Source organism: Eubalaena glacialis, chromosome 15, assembly GCF_028564815.1.
Source record: "Eubalaena glacialis isolate mEubGla1 chromosome 15, mEubGla1.1.hap2.+ XY, whole genome shotgun sequence".
NCBI lineage: Eukaryota > Metazoa > Chordata > Mammalia > Artiodactyla > Balaenidae > Eubalaena > Eubalaena glacialis.
In genome coordinates, this window is record NC_083730.1 from 72636803 (window position 1) to 72655782 (window position 18980).

Below are 18980 nucleotides of genomic sequence, written 5' to 3' on the forward strand. Positions count from 1 at the left end.
TCATCTACGCTCTTGAGGTGAGAACTGAGGGAGGTGAGGCGAGCCCGGCCCGGAGCCAGCTGCGCGGGGAGAGTCCAGGACCTCAGGCAGAGGGGCCCTGAGGAGCTGCGGGGCAGGCATGGCCAAGGCTCGGACAACCCCAAGGACCACAGCCCGGCCCGCTCACTACAAGCTCTTTATTAACAAGTTGATTAAAAAAGAAGAGAGATAGAGAGATGTAAAAATACTTTTTTTGGAGGCCCCAGGAAGGGAAGGCACTGTCAGAACTCACGTGGCCAGGGAAGGCAACAGAGCCAGAGGCAGAAGGGAGATCAGGCCTTCTGGGGAGCAGCCGGCCCACCCAGGGCGCTGAGAGGGGGAAGGCTCGGGCCTCAGGCAGGGAATGTGCAAATGCCGAGGCCCCGCAGGGAGTGATGGGTTGAGGGCTTCCTGGAGGAAGCCCTGAGCACCGTGTTCCCCTGCGTTGGGCAGACACGCGTGTCCACGTGAGAGCCAGTGTCTGCACGCAGCTTACATACACAGAGCGGAAGGAGGAGTCCCCCGACAGGAACATCCCAGAGCTTGAGGAAATAGCTTTGAGAAGTCTCTGGAAGCTTGAGGACAAGGGGAGAGCCTGGAGGCTGCTGTTCCCCTCGGGGCCTCAGGAACCCAGACCCTCCTGCCGATGCTGGAGGACCTTGATGACACTGCCGATGCCATCCTCAGGCACCTGCGGGCAGGTGGACAGAGGGAGGGGTCAGGGCTGCCCAACTTTCTGGCCTAGCTGGGACCACCTCCTGCCACCCCACCCCCTCAGCGTCCCTCCAGGGGCCCTGGCCCCAGCCAGCAGCGCTCACCAGGGCATGGTCGAAATTGAAGGTACTGATGTAGTAGGCAGAGATGTCGGCCGCAGCCAGGGGACCTGCGATCTGGGCCACAATCCCACACTCATCTGAGGGTTGAGGAGAGGTCCATGTGGATCGCCCTGATCCCCACCCCCACCCCCGGCCCTTCCCAAGCCCCCGACACACGAGGTGCAGCCCTCACCGAAGCCCAGGGGCTGTCCGCCGATGCGCACCATCCTCCACAGCTCCCCTGAGGAGCTGGTCAGCAGCAGGTCACTGGGGAACCTGGGGAGGCAGGTGGGCAGTGGGCAGGGCACCCCTGTCCCCTCCTTGCCCCACTAGGAGCTCCCTGGGCAGGTCAGCCTGGTGACCTCGGAGTCTGACGCTCTACCTCCTACCTCCCTCCCTGGGGCTGACTTAGGGCCTGTGGCCCACCTAGGGTCAGGGGTCACATACTTTTTCTGCGTTTCAGCATCCATGACAATGGAGATGTAGCCCTCAATGAGGGAGAAAGCAAAGAAGGTGATGGAGCTGGATCCAGGACCACCGGAGGCTGCCTCCTTAGGGGGACTGGGGAGGGAGAACAGGCTCAGGTGCTCTGCCCACTCCACCTCCCCGTCGACCTCCACACCTGGGAAGGAACTGGCACAGCTGGCCCTAGGCAGACCCTCCTGTCCCTGGGCCACTTTCTCCCCTTCCAAGCGCCCTGACCTCCTGCTGGTGTAGGTGGGGATGGGGGAAGATGACGAACCCTGCTTGTGCCAAAGACACAGACCCCAGGGCCGGAGGGCCTGCCAGGGCACAGCTCAGGGGTGGCTCTGCCCACACCAGAGGGGAGGGCTCCAGCTGCGGCATCAGGACCTTGCCTGAACCTCAGTGCAGGACACGTGTGCATCGCAGGCTGCCAGGAACCCCAGACACAGAACAGGGCACAGAACCCGCAGAACCAAGGGATGGGCAGAAGGTGGTGGGAAAGAGCACGGGGAACAAGGTATGAGGACAAAGAGACAAACGCAAACAAGGCCCACCTGTGCGAATAGAAGAGGACATCAATGAGGGTGGTGGCGATGGCTGGCAGCGTCTCAGGGTCCAGCGTGAGGACACAGAAACGGTTCTCTGGGCTCTGGATGGGATGCACCGTGGGGCTGGGCCCTGTTCAGGAGGGACAAGGTGTTGGCGGGTGAAAGGGCGACTGTGGGCTGCGGCGCCCCCTGGTGGCCAGCCAGAGAGGAGGCCAGGGCTGGGTGCCGGGTCACGGTCTACATGCAGGAACCTGCCTGAGTTTTCCTGGCCCCATCTGCCTATCTTATGAGGGGGTCAGTGTCAGCTGGTCTCCCTAAGCCCACAGACCCACCTGCACAAGGGAAGGGCCCCAGTGGGAAGAGGAGCCCCTGCCCAGGCCTGGGTGTCAGAGGGCGGCCCTCACCATGCTGGGCACGGGGAAAGCCGTTGCTGGAATCATCCCTGGCAACGGGCACAGGCTCCCCGCCCACCTCTCGATAAATGTCGAACTCCTGGGCCAGCGTGTGGATCACCACGGACAGGTCCTGCTCCCGCACCTGGGCCACAGGAGATGGCACAAAACATGGGTCCCCAGGCACCCATGCCCACCCTGCCCCGCACCAGCACCTGCAGGAAACTCACCAGGATAAAGTCTGTCTGGTAGGTGGATAGCATCAGCACCGACACGTGGTGCTCGGCCAGCGGTGCAATTACTGAGCGGGCGATCTTGGTGACCCCAGCAGCCTGCACTGCTGCGCCACTGTGGGATGACACGTTCAGCACCAGCCACGTGGCCTCGGCCACTTGCAGGAACTCAGATGGGGGCAGCTCTGTGGGGCAGGGGGCACATGCCCAGTCAGGGCCTACAGGGCTGGACCCTGCCCTCAGTTTCCCTGTCTGAGCCTTGGAGGGCTCTACCAAGGTCAGGTCAGGTCTGGAGACTGGAGCTGTCTTCCTCCCCCAAGTTCTGCTCCTGAGACCTGCATGTCTGCAAGGACTGAGAGGTGCTTCAGGTGTTGGCCTGTCAGGGATTGAAACTTCCCAGTTAAGATCGGAGCTCCAAATCCAGACAGAGCTGGTTTCCAACCCCAGCCTCACCATTTACTTTTTGCTGACCTGGGGCAAATGATTTAACTTCTCTGAGCCTTAGTTTCCTCCTCTGTAGAATGGGATGACAGTACTCTGTGGGTTCACAGATACCTTATACCACATGGCACCATCAGGGGGAGCCAGCAGACCACGTTGGCTGGGGGATGCCCTTCCCTCTGAGCAGACCCAGACTTTTCTGCTGCACAAATAGGGAAACTAAGGCCTGAAGTGGCGCTATGCGGGATGGACCAAGCCCCAGTTGGCTGGCCTGAGGCTCCAGGCCTGTCAGGATGGGTCAAGCTGGCAGGAGTAGAAGGCAGATGTCAGCTCCAGGGAACAGGGAGGGACCAGGCTGGCGTCCAGTCCAGAGAAGGGGCCGCAACCAGGCGGGCTGCTAATCGCCCAAGCACAGCTAGGAGGCCGGGCCAGGACCCTGCCCTGGGTTGACTGCCTGCATTCCTTCCCCAACCCTCAGACTCCTGGAGTCGCCAGACCAGTCCGGGAGGGGGTGACCCACACCAGGGAGAGAAGTCCAAGGAGAAATAGTCCAAAGGCAGAGGGGGGTGGTGGTGAAACAGCCACAGGAACCCGATTCTTGCCCCAGAACTGTAACTGAGGCCCTGCTGCTGGCCTGCGGCTGCTAAGTGTCCTCCACACACAGCCCCATTATAAAGCCCTCGTGGGACCCTATAAGATCAGAACCATAACTATACCCACTTTACATAAGAGGAAACAAACAGCTCAGAGAGGGGAAGTGACTTGCTCAAGGGCACACAGCCAGTGAATAGTGGAAATGGATTCGAACCCAGATCCATCCTCCTTCAAGGCCCCAGCTCTTGCGACCTTGGACCTTGGATCCTAGCATTCGGTGAGAATCTCGCAAAAAGCGCAGTCTCCTTCCCCTACTCCCCCTCCCCAGCCCAGCCCCCACCTTTGAAGCCCTCCTCGTCCACCATGAGCGTGTAATCCTCGGGGGTCTCCGTCAGGCTGAAGAACTTGCACCTGGTTGGGGGGGTGGGGGCATCTTCAGCCTGGGTGGGGCGGATGGGGGTAGACCCCCGCCGGGCGCCTCCCTGCCCCCTCAAGCCTCAGTTTTCTCCCCAGGACAGTGGGGTGTGTGCCCCATCTCCGGAATTGCGGACTCCTTTCCGCCTCCCCGACCTCCGCAGGAGCCCCCTGCCCCTCCGTTCCGGGAGGGAGGAGAGGCTCACCCGCGGCGACAGTCCCGGGGCGTCGGACCTTGGGCCCCCAAGACCAGCCCCTCTGACCCGATGGGAGGCATCTGGAAAAAGCTCCCCGCGGTCGCCAGGAAGGAATGCCCCCACCTGACACCACTAGGAGTTAAGCATTGACCATCCCAGGCTGTTTGCGCCTTAACCGGCCCTGGGAGGGGGCCTCACGGGGCCGGATAGGCGGCGGTCCCAGGGAGGGTAGGCCCAGGCCGGATGGCGGCCGCGGGCGGGGGGAGGGAGGGTGGCAGAGAGGGCTCTCCCCGCCTGCTGCCGCTGGCCCCGCGGCGGTCCTAATCTCCCGACCCCGTCCCAAAGCGACAGTGGAGCCCACCCCCATATGTGCCCCGAACCCGGGCGCGCACCGGCTTCGGCGGGGCAGGAAGAGCAGCTTGATGAGCGGGTGGGTGTAGAGCCAGAGACCGGGGCGGGCGAGGCTCAGCACCCGCACCCGGTGCTCTAGGATGTGCAGCTCCATCGCGGCCCGCGCGGAGCCGACCCCGGAGCCAACCTGGCCCAGGCCGTGCTGGGGGCGGGTCGGTGGGGGCGGTGCCGGGGGGCTTAAAGGAGCCGGTGGGCGGCCGAGTCCACGCCGCCAGCTACGCCAGCTCCCTGACGGCCACGCCGTGCGGGACGAGCGGCCAATCCAGGGTGGCCACGCCTCCTCCTAACGCCGGAGCCACACTCCTCTCCTCCCAGCCCGCCGAACTCCGCCCCTGCTGCCTCCTCCCCCTTGTCAGTGGCTCGGGAATCACCCTCTGACCCCACCCCCGTCGAGTCCTCTAGGCCCGGCCCGTGCCTCGCCCCCTCTCCGGGCTCCGCCCTTTCCGTTGGACGCCAGCTGCGCCGGGGTCCGGAGCCAGCGGATGCTTGGGGTCATTTCTGTTCTTGGGCCCGCATGTGGGCCTTATGATTAATTTCACTGAGCCTTGGAGGGCCACAAGACGAACCGGGGCTGGGCTGGGACAGAACGCTGCCCCCAAATCCGTGGAACACGGAGGGGTGGGGTCCACTCTGCAGCCCAGGCGACCCTGTGGTTCTCAGCCAAGAGTGTCCTGGTGTCTTTCCCCCTCCTTCCTCTCATGGCTCAGCATGGTGCAGGGCCACCAGAGCTGGCGGGGGTGGCGGAGACAAAAGTCCCCCAGCAAGGGCTGTCCAGGACTGGTGTTGATATGTACCCTTCCCTGCTTTGTGAGCCCTGTCAGTGGACTGACAAGGTGAAACCTAACCTGGACTTGGTGGCCCCCACATGTGTTCCTCTCACCCAACTTTCAGAAAAAGTTAGGTGGCCAGGCCTAACACTTGCCCAAAACTCAAACTTTGGGGGAACAGGGCCATGCATCTGGGGCTCACTGGGTACTCAGCTCTCAGCAGAGACTTCAGCCTGCAGTCATTAGCAGAACTTACGTGGCCTGAGCACATCTAAACTTGCTTCATGCCCAAGCAGGCCCCCCCAGCACTGGCAGACACCCCAGATCTGAGGCTTGTTAGTGCCAACTTGGGCTCATTTCAACATTAGGGCTGGGCTCTGCTCAGGCCTCCTCAGGTCTACGAAGACCTCAGTGCTGAGCAGGCATCAGCACACCTAGGCTGGCTCCTAGCAGGACGGAACACGCTCCAGGGGCCCTTGTCTGGCCCGAGCATCCGCAGGCCTCAGATGCAAGGCTTTGAACCAAACAGGTTAAAGCAGCCTCAGGTCTGATTGGGACCCAGCAGGCCTGAGCAGGCCTCCTGCCTGCTCGGGGGCCTCTACTGTAGGCGGATGGAAGTGGGGCAGCACCCTTCCCGCTGGACTCTCCGGCATGGTGGATCCCAGTGGAACACTGAAGCCACCACATCCTGGCCAGTCCCCTGGAGGGCCAGGGGGAGGGGAGTGTCCTCTAAGGCTGAGCCCCTCATCTCGTTGATGGCACGTGCTGATGGGGTAGGGAGCCACAGGGGTGAGGGGTAGGAGGTAGGAAGTGGATGGCTTGCCCTGACAGGTTCATGCGACCCTTGACCTCCTCAGGCCTCAGTATCCCCAGCTGTACCAGAACAAGATGTTCCAGGCCAAGGCCCTGCAATGCCTAAAAGCTCCCAGGGAGGCTCTACTCCTCTCTCTCCCCCCTCCCCCATGGCCTGGCCCAGCTTGGTGGCCTGCCAGGAACAGCCACTATTGTTTGACTGGAAAAGCTGCTTCCTCAGCAGAAGGGGGGCCTCTCCCAGGGACACCCTGTCCTCGCCCTTGCTGGTCATCAGTTGTGACCATAGTGCCTGCATGGGTCCTCGATGGCAGAGTCCGATCACCCTAGTCAGGAGAGGTATTGAGGGGCTCTGGGTACAAATCTGGATCAGCTTCATCTTTCCCACTCAGCTCCTCTGTTTCCTCATCTGTAAAATGGGGATAATAATAAAGCCTACCTGATCAAACACGTGACACAACCAGTGCAGCCAGGCATATGCTAAGTGCTCAGTAAATGGCAGGCGACCTTTTATCACAGATCCAGATCTCACCCCACACCCCTCTAACTTTGATGGAAGCCTGGGCTGAGCATGTGAGGGCATTCATGATCACCCACCCTTGGCACCAGCACCTGACCCAGAATGAGCACTCAGTACCTTATTGGGGTCCGAAGTGGCAGCCAGGCCAGCCCTTGGAGGAGGAAGACCCTGAAAGGAGGAAGGCTCCTTAAGGAGCCCCTCCCCTTCTGTGATGGGTAGGCATCAAAGCCTGGGAGCAGGCCCTGCTTTGCCCCAGCACTGGTGACCCTCATCCATGGCAGATGGTGGCCATGGGGCAGAGGGGATGGAGTAAGGGGATACAGGGGCCAGGAATAGGGGCTGGCCCTAGACCTGGCATCTCCTCTGGCAAAGGTACTTCTCAGAGAGGTTCTAGTGCTGGGCTGTGACCAGGATGGGGGGCTCTGGAGGGTGTGCAGAAGAGATGCTGAGCACCAGGGTTGGCACCCCCTTCCCAGTCCCTAGCTGCACAGCAGCTCTCTATACAAGCGTGTTTATTTCTGTACAAAACCATGTTTCTATTTTACACAAAGAGCACCCCACCCTTTTCCCCTCCCTTTCCCCTCACGTCAGTGCCCTAGCCCTGGGGAGCATCCCCCCAGGAGGAGGGGGCTGAGTGAGGCCCCACCCATCAGCCCTCACTTCTGCCTGCCCCAGCTGGGCCGGCCAGAGCTCCACTCTGGAGAAAATAAATAAGGAGGCTCAGGCAGAATCTGTGCTGGGCCAGCTAGACTCTCTGCCGCCCAGGGGCCAGGCAGCCAGGCCCTCAGAGCGTGGGCAGGCCCTGGAGTGTCAGTCCGTGAACCGTGTAGGTGTGTGGAGACCCCAGCCCAGGGGCCTGAGCTGCCAGGGTTACAAGTAGGTGTCCTCACTCTCCTGGGACGTCAGGCTCTCCTGGGAGCAGTGGTAGGCTGAGTCCTGGGGAGCTGAGTCTTGGGGGTCCTGGTAGACCAGGTCCTTTGGGGGCACATCCCGTGGGGGACATGTATCTCCCGCAGCAGCTGCCACCTTGGCTTGACTTGGGGTTGGGGGCTTGTCCCGCTGCCCACTCGCCTTTGCCTGCTTCCGTTGCTCCTTCTGAACCTGCTTGGGCGGCTTGTACTTGCCTTTGGAACCAGGGAGGGGGGCATCTGGGGGCAGGCGGATGGACGGTGAAGGTTGCAGGGTGGGCCACGGGCCTGGCTCTGCCTCCAGGATGGCCTTGGCACCGTGCAGCCTGGGTGGAGAGTGGCACTGCAGCTCACCCCGGGTGTCCTGCCAGCGCCGCAGCTGGATGAGGTGCTCACGCTCTATCTGACGCTCTGTCACTGGCAACTCTACCACCTGTGGGGGCAGTGACAGGCGGGTGGGCACCAGGAAGAACCTTCCCTTTCTGCCTCCCAGCCTGGGCCCCTGCTCTCCCTCAGCTCCCCCAGCCCTGGTCACTAAAGGCTGACCACAGGAAGGGTGGGGGGTCTGGACCCTATGATGGTCACAAGTCCCAGAAGTGAGGGCCAGGTGAGCCAGGCACTTGAGACCCACTGCCTCAGAGGAGAAAGCTCATGAGTCCACTTGCCTAAATATGTGTCACCTCATTACAGCCCCAGAGAGACAAAAATCCACAAAAGAAAGAAAAAAAGGCTGGGACTTCGGTGGTGGTCAGTGGTTAAGACTTTGCCTTCCAGTGCAGGGGGTGAGGGCTCGATCCCTGGTTGGGAAGCTAGATCCCACATGCCTCGGGGCCAAAAAACCAAAACATAAAACAGAAGCAATATTGTAACAAATTCAATAAAGACTTTAAAAATGGTCCACAAAAAAAAGAAAAGAAAGCCAAGGCCATGGTTGTAGGGCCAGGGAGGAGGAGGGTGGTGGGTTGCACCTACTTTCATTCCCTCGAACCTAGGCCTCTCTGTTCCCCCTCTTCTTGTTCAGACAGAAGGATGAGGTCTGTCCACACTGTTCTGGGCTGCTGAGCACAAGGCCTCAGGGGTAGAGGGCTACCAGGCCCCCTGCCAAAGGGCCCTCAAGTCTCCCCCTCCCTCCCGGTGGTGAGGGGAAGGTGTGGGCTGGGCTGTACCTCCTGGACCAGAAAGGCCTCCTGCATGATCTTGGGGCTGAGGCTCCGCAACCGCTCGATGGTCTCGTACTGGCCTTGGCAGGCTTTGAGCTTCTCGGGGGAGCCCAGTGCGTGCTTCAGCAACACCAACCCCACCCGGAAGATGATCTTGACTCCTGCATGGGGGAAGCGGGCAGTGAGTGCAAGGGGGCCTTTAGAGAGTTTCTCTGGAAATAGAGGCCTCCTGTGGGCTGGGCTGGGGGCAAGGGTGCTCCCCCGAGCCCAGCCTGGTACCTTCGCAGAAAAACATGTCCCAGACACGCAGCACGGAGCTCCAGGGCAAGGTGCGCGAGAAGGCACACATGAACCACTCTGTCATGTAGAGCAGCGGGTCGATCTTCTGCTGGCTGAGGTGCTTGTGGGCCACGGGAGACACCTTCTGTAGCAGCGAGAAGAGGATCTCTCCATCCAGCTGGATGGCCTCCTGGGGGGACAGTGAAGCCACAGGGCCATGACCATGGGCCCACAGCAGCCAGGGCGGGAACTACGCCCGGCCCCAGCTCCAGGCAGGCACCCATTCGTTCCTCAGGCAGCTAATGTTGGAGGGTGTCAAGCTCATGCTGGGTGCTGGGTTACAACAGTGAGCAAACCGGACACAGCTAAGTCCCCCTCATGGGGCATGTCGTGCAGAGGGCCAGACAGACATGAATTACAGAAGCAATGAGACCAGAGGGAGGGGAGAGGGAGGGGGCTAAGTGACCAGAACATGGCAGGAACAGGAACACTGGGGGAGCGTGTGCCGGAGGTGCCACCTGTCAGAGTCAAGGACAGCTCCGGAGGGCTGAAAGCTGAGGGAAAAGTAGAGTTAGAAGTGGAAGGAAAGGGGCAGAGGTTTAAGCCTATGACAAGGCCGAGGCAGGGAGGAACTCGGTGCACTGGAGGAACAGCGATCCTGCCCAACAGCCTTGCGGCTGGAGGCAGCGAAGGAGGGAGTGTGGGACTGATGAGGCTGGAGCCTGGGAGCCCTGACCCTGGCAGGCCTTGGGACTTCAGCCTGAAAGCAACAGAAGGCTGGGAAGGACTTAAGCGGGGACAGGAATGGCTTAAAGAGTTAAGGCCTAGACAAAGGGCGTCCAGGCTGGGGTGGGTCTGAGGCCAGGGCCCAGGCCCAGCAAGTACTCACCAGTTTCTCACTGTAGTAGCCGGGCAGGTACTTCTCACAGATCTGCACCAGGCACCAGAAGGCTTGCTGTGGGCAAAAGAGACGTGAGGCCTTGCTGCTGGCTGTTCCCTGCCCACCCACCGCTCGCCCGCCCGAAGCCTGGCGGTACCTCAGCAGGCATGTGCATGAGCAGGACGGCGGCAATGGGCGCCTGGGCCTGGCAGTAGCCCTCCTCAGGTCGGTACAGTGTGTAGGCCTTCAGCACACGGAATAGGTCCTGCTGGCTGTGGAGAGGCCAAGCGGGGCAGGAATGACAGGTGTCACTCTGCCACCCACTACCCTCACCTGTGCCCCACCAGATCGAACCTGTCTCAGAATTGCACTTCCCTGGAGAGGGATGTGACCTGATTGTGGTCACCAAGAGGTCAGTCTCCCACTGTAGCACATCGACTCTCACCTCCCCCATTTGACAGGTGAGGGCAGCGGCTCAAAAAGAAAGCAGGGGTCAGGGCCAGGGCAAGATGCCAGATACAGGGTAAGGATGTGTCTGGGTTGGAAGTGTAGGCCCCTCACTCAGCAGCTGTGGCCTCTTAGCCAGGCCAGCTTTGTTCCAGGTGTCTGTCTTGGTCCCAGGGCCTGGCCTGCCATATCTCTCCTCTCCTACATACCCTCTGCCCACCCAACTCTCTCTATCCTTCTTTCTCCCCACCAAAACCTGTTTCCAGAAGAAGGCCAGGCCAGGCAAGCCCTAGCACTCTGGGGAGTAAATGATGAAGTTGCCCCAGACGTAAGAGGAGAAACTAAGAGGACCCATCAGACTCAAACAAAAGAGGGGAAACTAACAGTGTAGTTTGGGGCCCCCAACTCCTGGGACCCCAAGATACCCTCAAACTCATTTTACCTCCTCTCTCCCTCTGAGGGAAAGGGTGAAGAGCCACCTCCAGCCCACAAGGCCCAGCCTGCTCACCCGTGGCCCCCCCGGGACACAAACATCTCGTGGAAAGGGAACTGCCGGTGCAGGTCACGCTCAATCACATCCAGCCACTTGGGGTCCCCGGGGGACATGTCCAGCTCCTGGAAGCAAGGTCAAGAGCATCTCTTAGGAGTTAGGGATAGCTAGGAGGATACAACTGTCCCAGGTTTTGGAGGAGCACCCACCACCAGGGAAAATGTCCACCCGATCCCATCAGAGACTGGGCCTTCCCGAGGACAGGTCAGAAAGCTTGGGCAGGGGCAGAGACAAGCGGAGCAGAGTCCTGGAAACCCTGACAGGTGATCCAGGCTCCAGGAAGACCAGTGTGGGCAAGAGTGTCCATCATAGCTGTGGCTTGAAATAACCTCTAGGCACTTCATTCAGGACTCAGACACCTTATGTTACACCCTTAAGATGGAAGGCGACTATCAAAGCAATGGCTACCACGTGGAAGCACCACTCTGAGCACTGTTCAAGACGGCACCCGTGGGCCTCACTGACTGTCCTCCTCAACCCCCAAAAGACAGGTCCTATCATTACACTGTTCACAGATGAGGAAACTGAGGATCAAAGAAAAGCTACTTGCCCAATGCCTCGTGGTTACAAAAACGGTGTTGCTGGGCCTGGAAGCCAGGTTGACTCAGAGCTGTCAATCCCAACTCCTCTGCTGCCCATCTCCCTGTACAAGTGGTGCCACATATTCAGGAAGGGGTGTGTGTGTGTGCCCTGCTGCACTGAGCACTGTAATGACACCTGTCAAACCATTAGCCTTGGAGCCATCTCTGGGTGCTGGGGTTTCAACAAACTTTTACTCTTTTCTTTGAACTTCCGTGAGCATTTTAGCATGAGTTCCATTTATAAAAACAAAGCTACTACACACAAAACAATCATTACTTTGTCATTTGAAATGTTCTATATTCTTGACTTGCTTGTTGGTATTTATTATTTGTCCAAACTCTGAACAGCATGGTCAAGATCTGTGCATTTTACTTTACATAAGTTCATACCTCAACTTTAACCAAAGAAAGAAAAAAATCAACGGGAAGGAAACCTAGAGGGCTGAGCAGGGAAGCAGACAAAGTACTCATAGCCTTCCATGCTGGGCAGTGTCAGGAGAGGCCCCCAGGAGGAAGGCTGGGTCCTCAGCAAACACATGGATGGGTGTAGACCCAGGTCCCTGCCCAGCAGGTGACTTCATATAAGTCCCTTTTGCCTTTTGTGCCCCCTCAGTGGGGGTGTCCCAGCATTGAAATATGGGCCCTTGGGTGCCAGGTAATTTGACATGAGAGAAGAAGTACTGAGAGAAAAAGCTGACGCAGTGCTGGAGGCTGGAGGGTGGAGGGAGGGGCCAGGCGCTTCCAAGGAGGGCCCTGGAGCAGGCACATGGCTGAAGAGGTGGACGTGCAACCTGTAGGGCCCCGCACACCCTCAAGATGGGGGCCTGTGTGTGTCCTATGCACCCTGCAGGTCAGACCCAGGGCTGGATACTGTCCGAGTACAATGCAGGTTTGCTTTTGTCGGAGGGAGAGGAGGGTCCCACAAGTTCTCCTGAAGGTTCTAGTGAGGTGGGGGCCTGGGAACCCAAAAAGTCAGTTGCTAGGATATGCTCGCCGGTGACCTCAGCAGCCCAAGGCACTCGGCCACACAGGGGTGGGTGAGAAAGGAAAAGGTGTAGCTGAAGGGCCTGCAGGGAGAAAGGGTACTGGGAATCAAAGGCAGGTGTGGGCCGCTGGGGATGATGCAGCTACCGCAGCCCCCAGAGAGCCTGCAGGCACTGGTGCCATCATGAAGTGAAGCCAGAGAAGAAAACCAAGTAAGAAAAAGGCTGGAAGGTCCTGCCTTGCCTAAGGAAGGAGGAAGAAGTAGCAAGTGCTGAGAAGAAGGAGCCACCAGGGGCTGAGGAACCTGCCCTGACAGCTGAGGTTGGGGTCAGCCGCCTGGGTCTGCAGGGGAGCACAGGAGCAGGATATGCTGCCACCACCAGCCCCATCACTGCACCCTTCCCTCTGGGCTCTTGTGCCCACAGCAGCCAGAGGGAGCTTCTCATCCCCGTCCACTTCCTCTACCTCACCCACAGGCAAAGTCCTTCCGGTGTGTTCACAAACCACTGTTCTGGCCCCCAGGACTGCTTTGGGGACCCACCACTCAGCTTCAGAGCATCTTGAAGGCCTTTCTTGGCAAATCTACTTCCTCCCACAAGCAACCTTCAAGACTCCACAGAGGTGGTCAATTCCTCTCTGGACGTACCACTCCCCAGACATGTAAAGCACACAGAACTCCATGCTCCGCTGCTCACACAGGATGCGCTCACGTCTGCTAACTGTGGAACCAGGAGGCTGACTGGGCCACCCAAGTCTTGGCTCTCATGCCTGCGCTCTGGCAGCCAAAGGTAAGCTATGGGCTTGGGATGAGACTCCCACCCCTGAACCTCCCACTCTGCCCAGGATGCAGCCCCCTGAAATGGAAGAGATGGAAGACTCTGGAGTCCAGAGGCCGCCTGAGTGGGGCACAATGTTGGTGCTCTGTGGGACAGTCCAATCGCCCTGATTCAGGTCTGACCCCGGCCAGACACTCCACCAACCCCCGATCCCCCGGGGCCAAGTGCTGCCAGCAAACAGCTCTCACCTCCTCCAGGTCAACTGCAGAAACTCTAGGCTACCCTGCCTACTCTTCTCAAGGAACAGGTTTGGCGGCACAGGAGTGTTCACTGAAGCATGAAGCATGTCAACAAAGAGCTGGTGGCCGGCAGCTCTGTCTCATTGCCTCTCACCAGCTCCAAGAGCCTGGGAGATACACTGATGCCTGGGATCGAGTCTGGCAGGTGAGCCGGGGCAACCCCGGGGAAGCCAACTGACCCCCCTAGTTCCCTAGAGGAGCAGGCTAGCGGAGCTGCCCAGCCCAGGTGGGCCCCAAGAAGCCCCATGAATGGAGGGGGTGTTCTTCACCCTGGCAATCATGGAGCCAGGGGGCAGCAGGAGGGGAAGGCATGGCTGCAGAGGGTAACCTCTCTGACCCTGACTAGCTTCTAACCTCTAAGGATACTGGTTTGGCTCTGCCATCCCTAGTGCAGACAAGCCCATAAGCAACACAGGTGAACCATGTCTAGCTGGCTTGGACAAGGCAGGAGAAAGAGTAGAGGATGGGAGGCCAAGAGGTGTTAGGGTTCTGTGGCCCTGCTGGGCAGGCCCCCAAAGGCCCAGAGCACAGGGCCCAAGGCAGTCTGGGAGGTGGCCCACTGAGTCCAAGAGAGCAAACCTGGGCGGTTGTCAAGAGAAAGAGCTGGAATTGGGGGGTTTCAAATCTGTCCATCCCACTGAGGCCTTCTCAGGGCTGGAGCCTCAGATGAGCAGAGCCCCCAGGAGTCACAGACTGACCAGGCCTGGCAGTCAGGCTCTTGACAAGTGATCTCATAATCACTCATACTGCTGAGGTCCAGGTGAGCACACAGAGGATCACTGCCACGCAAAGGAAGTCAAGAGACGAGGAAGGGAGGACAGGGTGAAGGAAGGGCAACTCACGTCAAACTTTCCAGGGTTCTGCTGCAGCTTCACCTTGCCTCCTGACAGGTATTGCCAAGCACGGCCCCGCAAAGAAGGTGGGATGCCCTTCTGGCACCGCAGACGGATCTGAAAGTCAAAAGGAGGGTTGTGCCTATGCATCCCGCTGGGCTGCTCCCGCAGAGGCTGTGTGCTAGCCCACCCCTTCTGCTGGTGCTTGTCAGGCCTTCAGTGAGCACGTCAGCAAGAGCAGAAAAGTGGTGAAAAGAGGACTTCTCCCCTGTGGCTACAATACTGCAATCAGATATGCTGCCACCAGGTGATGGCAGAGTCCCCATATTCTCTGGTCCAGTGATAACACAGGTATTCTTTTTTTTTTTTTTTTTTGACCATGCTGTGCGGCTTATGGGATCTTATTTTCCCGACTACCAGGGATTGAACCCGGGCCCTCAGCAGTGAGAGTGCGGAGTCCTAACCACTGAACCGCCAGGGAAGTCCCCAACACAGGTATTCTTGAAGTCTACCACAGGATTATGAATCCCCATCACCATTTTCTGAATTAAAATGGAACCATACAAGTTAGAGGATCCCCATGGGATGTCACCAGGAAGGGATCTGCACAATGTGGAACACAGCTCAGCCACAGGGCGAGTAGCTCACGAGATGACTCAGAATGTGCCCAGACACATGGCCTGGGCACTTTCATGGGAGTGTTTGTTTAAGCAGCTGTGTGGCAGGACACATCCAGCCTAGAGGAAAGACCTCAGCAGAATTCAGAAGGAAGATGGGAGCTGATCAAAATGGCTCCCTCTTTGTTTGGTCAAGAATACCATCTCTTCTCCTCTCCCTGACCCTAAGCTTCCAGGATTACCAGACCGCGGCCGAGGCAGCTGGCCTGGGTACAAGTCCTGATTCCAGCCCTTGCTAAATAAAATGGCACAGGCCTTCCCCACTACTCACAGCACTGACCTGAGCCAATCACTTCTCATCAACAGTAAGATCAAAATGATAACAACTATGATTCTATTAGAAGTGGGGTGATGGCGGGGGGGACATGCCTAGCCTGACACAGTCTGTATTCAATAAATGATGGCTTCATCTCCACCCCTCCAATCCCAGGAGGATGCCTGACACAGAAGCCCTGGGCCTCGGGCTCGCACCTAACTTCCCCTCACCTGGAAACCCCCTCAAAGAGTCCCATTGGAAGCTCTCAGAGGAGGGAGCACAGAAGGCCCGGGCTTCCTGATGACCAGCATAAACAAGGCAAAATTTTCCAAGGGTCAGAGAGAGTCAAGAACCAGGAAGGAGACAGGCAGACAGGCTGAGGGCAGTAGGGGAAGAGCAGAGTGGCTGGTCATAGGAGCCAAGTTGAGCTTCTGGGACTGCCTGCAAAGGGGGGAGAGGAAGGGAGCAGAAGGAAACTGCCCCAGACTCCACGAACAGTTTCCTGCTGCTGTGGGACAAGGGTCTCCTGAAGGAAGCCGCTTGGTCTGGGCAGGCTTTGGCAAGGGGAGGCAGTATGGCCCAGAGCCACAGGCCCTTTAGGCTCCCCTAGGGCCAAGCTCAGCTGGAGCCAGCCCCCACATATCACAGCCCTATCAAACTTGGCCTGCCCCAGGGGAGCCCAGGAATACCTTAGGTCCACTAAGTTCTCAAAGAGGCCGCACCCTCACCCAGGCCCAAGGCTGGGGAGGTGGGGATGGAGAGCCAGGAATACAACCAGCCTTTCCCACTCTGGCCTCTGGAATCCTCAGCACAGGGGTGCTGGAGATCATAATCTCCTCCTTAGGGAGGAGGCAAAGGTGGGGATCAGCAATGATAAAGCTAGAGACAGTGCTCAGCAAACAGAAAGCACAAGGGATTATCATTATCTGAGGTAAGGCCTTGGGAAAGGAGAGCTCTGATGACAATAGTGTGAAGCCACACCCAGCCTGCTGAACTCCAGGAGGGCAGGGCCAAACTTTGAGCAGAGCCCTACAGGGGAAGACAGAATTCCAGCTAGAGCCTGCCTCCCTGCAGGGCCTAGCCCCAGTCCTGGGGACTCAGGATAAGTGCAGTGGGTCTGGATCCACTTCCTGATGCAGGTGTTGTCCTTCCTGTGCCACAACTTCCTGACCATGGGGAAAGCCCAAGCCTGCACAGCAAGGCAGTAAGAGCTCCCAGGGCCAGCATGGCAGGAGAGAAGCAGAGGGCTAGGGCCTCTGGGGAGGGGAGGGTGCAGCCTCCTGCACTGGCCCCTGCTGGGCAGGAGTAGCCTTGGCCTCTAACCACAGTGCCAGGGAAGCAAAGGGGAAGAGGAAGTGATGCTGGCTGCTCTGCTGAGAGGAGCTCCCCAAGGCTCCCCTCTGGAATCCCCATCTGCGAGGGAGGCTGGGGCGAGAATTCCACAGCCATCTCCCTGCCAGCCACTAGTCACCACAGCAGACAGTGGAGAGGGAGCTGAAGCTCAGGGTAAAAGCCCGAGGGCTGAGGAAGCAGGAAAACTGACCCCAGAGTCAGTCAGGAAGCAGTTGAAGAACAGCTGCCCTAAAAAAATATTTTTTTTAAAGTGAAAGTTTTTCTAATAAGCGAAAAATGAATGCCCCAAAGCCCACATAGAACAGCAAGAAAGAGCCCTGGGCTCAGGGCTTTACAGTAGGAGCCTCGCAACAGGACTGTCATTCCCACTTGACCAGGGAAACTGAGGCTGAGAGGGTGAAGTGACTCACCCAAAGTCACACAGCTAGCCACAGGCACGAAGAGAGGGAGGCCGTGGGGCTGGGCCCAAGCCCTTATGTGACCTTTGGTCCTGGACTTTCTGCGAAGCCCTGCAGCCAGCTGTGCCAGCCTGGAGACCAGCATGTCAGCAGACAACAGCAGGCCAGCGGGGTCACTGTGCACTGGGTACTTGTGCAGAGAGACCCCGGCTGTGGGACTGTGGACAGGCCTCCGCTAGGCCAGGGAGTAAGTAGACCCTGCTGAGGTGGACAAGAGTATCAACACATACATGTGGTGGGCAAGGATGTTCCTACGGGGTGATAGAGCTAGTGCCTAAATATAGCCCACCAGAAAAGGACCACAGGGTATTTTCATTTTTATAAGACCATTAAACTGTGAGGTTACTTTTCTTTCTTTTTGCTTTGTCCAAGGGGCAAGAGGGAACTCATCAAATTAATCTAGAGGGTGAAGAAGGCCCCTTATTGTGGTGGTGAAGAGTGCAGGCACTAAAGTTAGACTGCCCGGGTTCAAACCTTGATTCTGTAACCATCCATAAAGTGCGGATATTACCACCACCAATCTCACTGGGGTGTTGTAAGGATTATCCAAGTCAAGTGCCCAGCACACTGCAAGTGTTTAACATACATTGGCTATTATTAGTATTATAAAGTCCTCCCTGATAGGTGGTGAGCAGCAGTAAGGACTTCCCCCAGGAGAGCTGGAAGAAAGCTGCCTGAAGGGCTTTTGGCTAAGAGCGGCTTTGAAGTTTGACTCCAGGACAAAGTTCTGTGAGAGTCTGAAGTCATCTGGGAGGACCAAGTGAAGCCTGGGACCTGCCCTCCAGCCAGCTTCTGTCCGCACTTCCAAGCTGGCAGGTGGGGACACCTAAGGCAGCTGGCGGTTGGAGAAGCTCCTGCTCCTCCAAATTGATGCAACTCTTCCCCCTTCACTTCCTCCCCCGGCTGCGACTCCCAGCCTGAGGCCCAAGGCCAGGACCCTCACCTTTTTGTGCTTCTTGGCCATCCACTTGTCCCAGTTGTTGAGCATGTCCAGCCATTTGGACTCCCTCTGCCTCAGCACCTCCAGGGGGACTTCCTCTAGCCTGTGGAGCAGAGGGCAGGGCCTGTCAGAGGTGCCAAGAGAAGCAAAGGCCCTGGCTGAGGCCCCAGCCACCAGCCTGGTCGGTCTGCATTCCTCCCCCTGCCCTCCATCCCTGCAGTTCCCTTTGGAGCTGCTAACTCATGGACACCCTAACACAGATGCGAGGGAATGCAACCCCCTCCCTGGAAGACATAGGCTGGAGAGACACTAGGTTCAAGTGCTCACTCCCCCAATGCGTCAAGGGGCCAGGGGTCACCGTGCCTCTCTGGGGCAGAGGCCTGAATGCCTGCACCTGTGCACCATGGCAAAGCATTCCCATGCTGGGTCTGTCCCGATAAATAAGCTTCTTCGCAGGGCCAGCATGCAAGGTTCAGAGCTGGACGAAAAAACTAGTCAAACAAGTACAGAAATAACATGCTCACCTCTGCACTCTACAAAACTAGTTACTCATAGTTTCCCTAATTACCCCCTGGCCCTTTCCCACCTCTCAACCTTTGCTCATGCCAGTCCCTTTGCTGGAATGCTCTCCGAGTTGTCTCTACCTATCAAAATCCTAAATACACTTCAAAGCCCCATCAAATGCCACTTGTATTTGTACATCTACTAACTGTGCAGTTGTCACAGCTACGCAGGCATTGCTCTAGGGCCAGGGTATCTGGCCCTAGAAGCACTCCTAGAAGAACTCCTGTGACAAAAACAAACTCCCAGCCCTCCTACTGGCCTCTGAATGTCCGCTAGAGCTGGTGGGGAAAACAGCTCAGCATGAAGACCCACGCCAGGCAGCACCAAAGCAGCTGAGGTAGGCTGAGGCGAAATCCCTGGCTTAGAGGGCGCTTCAAGTGAGTGAGCTTCTTCCAAGGAGTGAGACCCTG

At 58.3% G+C, this 18980-nt stretch overlaps 2 protein-coding genes across 3 annotated transcripts in view; both read right to left on the reverse strand.

The window, feature by feature from the left end:
- Positions 1-168: 168 nt before the first annotated feature.
- On the reverse strand, positions 169-4770 carry CASTOR1 (cytosolic arginine sensor for mTORC1 subunit 1). 2 transcript variants are annotated; one of them, XM_061169480.1, is made up of 9 exons: positions 4510-4770; positions 3847-3917; positions 2469-2656; positions 2251-2383; positions 1853-1976; positions 1281-1394; positions 1027-1109; positions 837-931; positions 169-709 (listed from the first exon to the last, which is right to left on the reverse strand). In XM_061169480.1, exons 1-9 carry the CDS (start codon positions 4620-4622, stop codon positions 641-643), a joined length of 990 nt encoding a protein of 329 aa, XP_061025463.1. In that variant the 5' UTR covers positions 4623-4770; the 3' UTR covers positions 169-640. The 2 variants fall into 2 exon arrangements, with proteins under 2 accessions (XP_061025463.1, XP_061025464.1); XM_061169481.1 differs by lacking the exon at positions 4510-4770 and adding an exon at positions 4127-4339.
- A 2350-nt stretch (positions 4771-7120) lies between these two features.
- Positions 7121-18980, reverse strand: part of TBC1D10A (TBC1 domain family member 10A) — a 30211-nt gene continuing 18351 nt past the window's right edge. The window contains exons 2-9 of the mRNA XM_061168993.1: positions 18010-18109; positions 14332-14439; positions 10808-10914; positions 10010-10124; positions 9862-9927; positions 8973-9162; positions 8700-8854; positions 7121-7966 (exon numbers count right to left, since the gene is read on the reverse strand). Of these exons, the coding sequence (XP_061024976.1) occupies positions 7496-7966; positions 8700-8854; positions 8973-9162; positions 9862-9927; positions 10010-10124; positions 10808-10914; positions 14332-14439; positions 18010-18109 (1312 nt within the window). The 3' untranslated portion in view covers positions 7121-7495. The remainder of the gene's footprint in view (positions 7967-8699; positions 8855-8972; positions 9163-9861; positions 9928-10009; positions 10125-10807; positions 10915-14331; positions 14440-18009; positions 18110-18980) is intronic.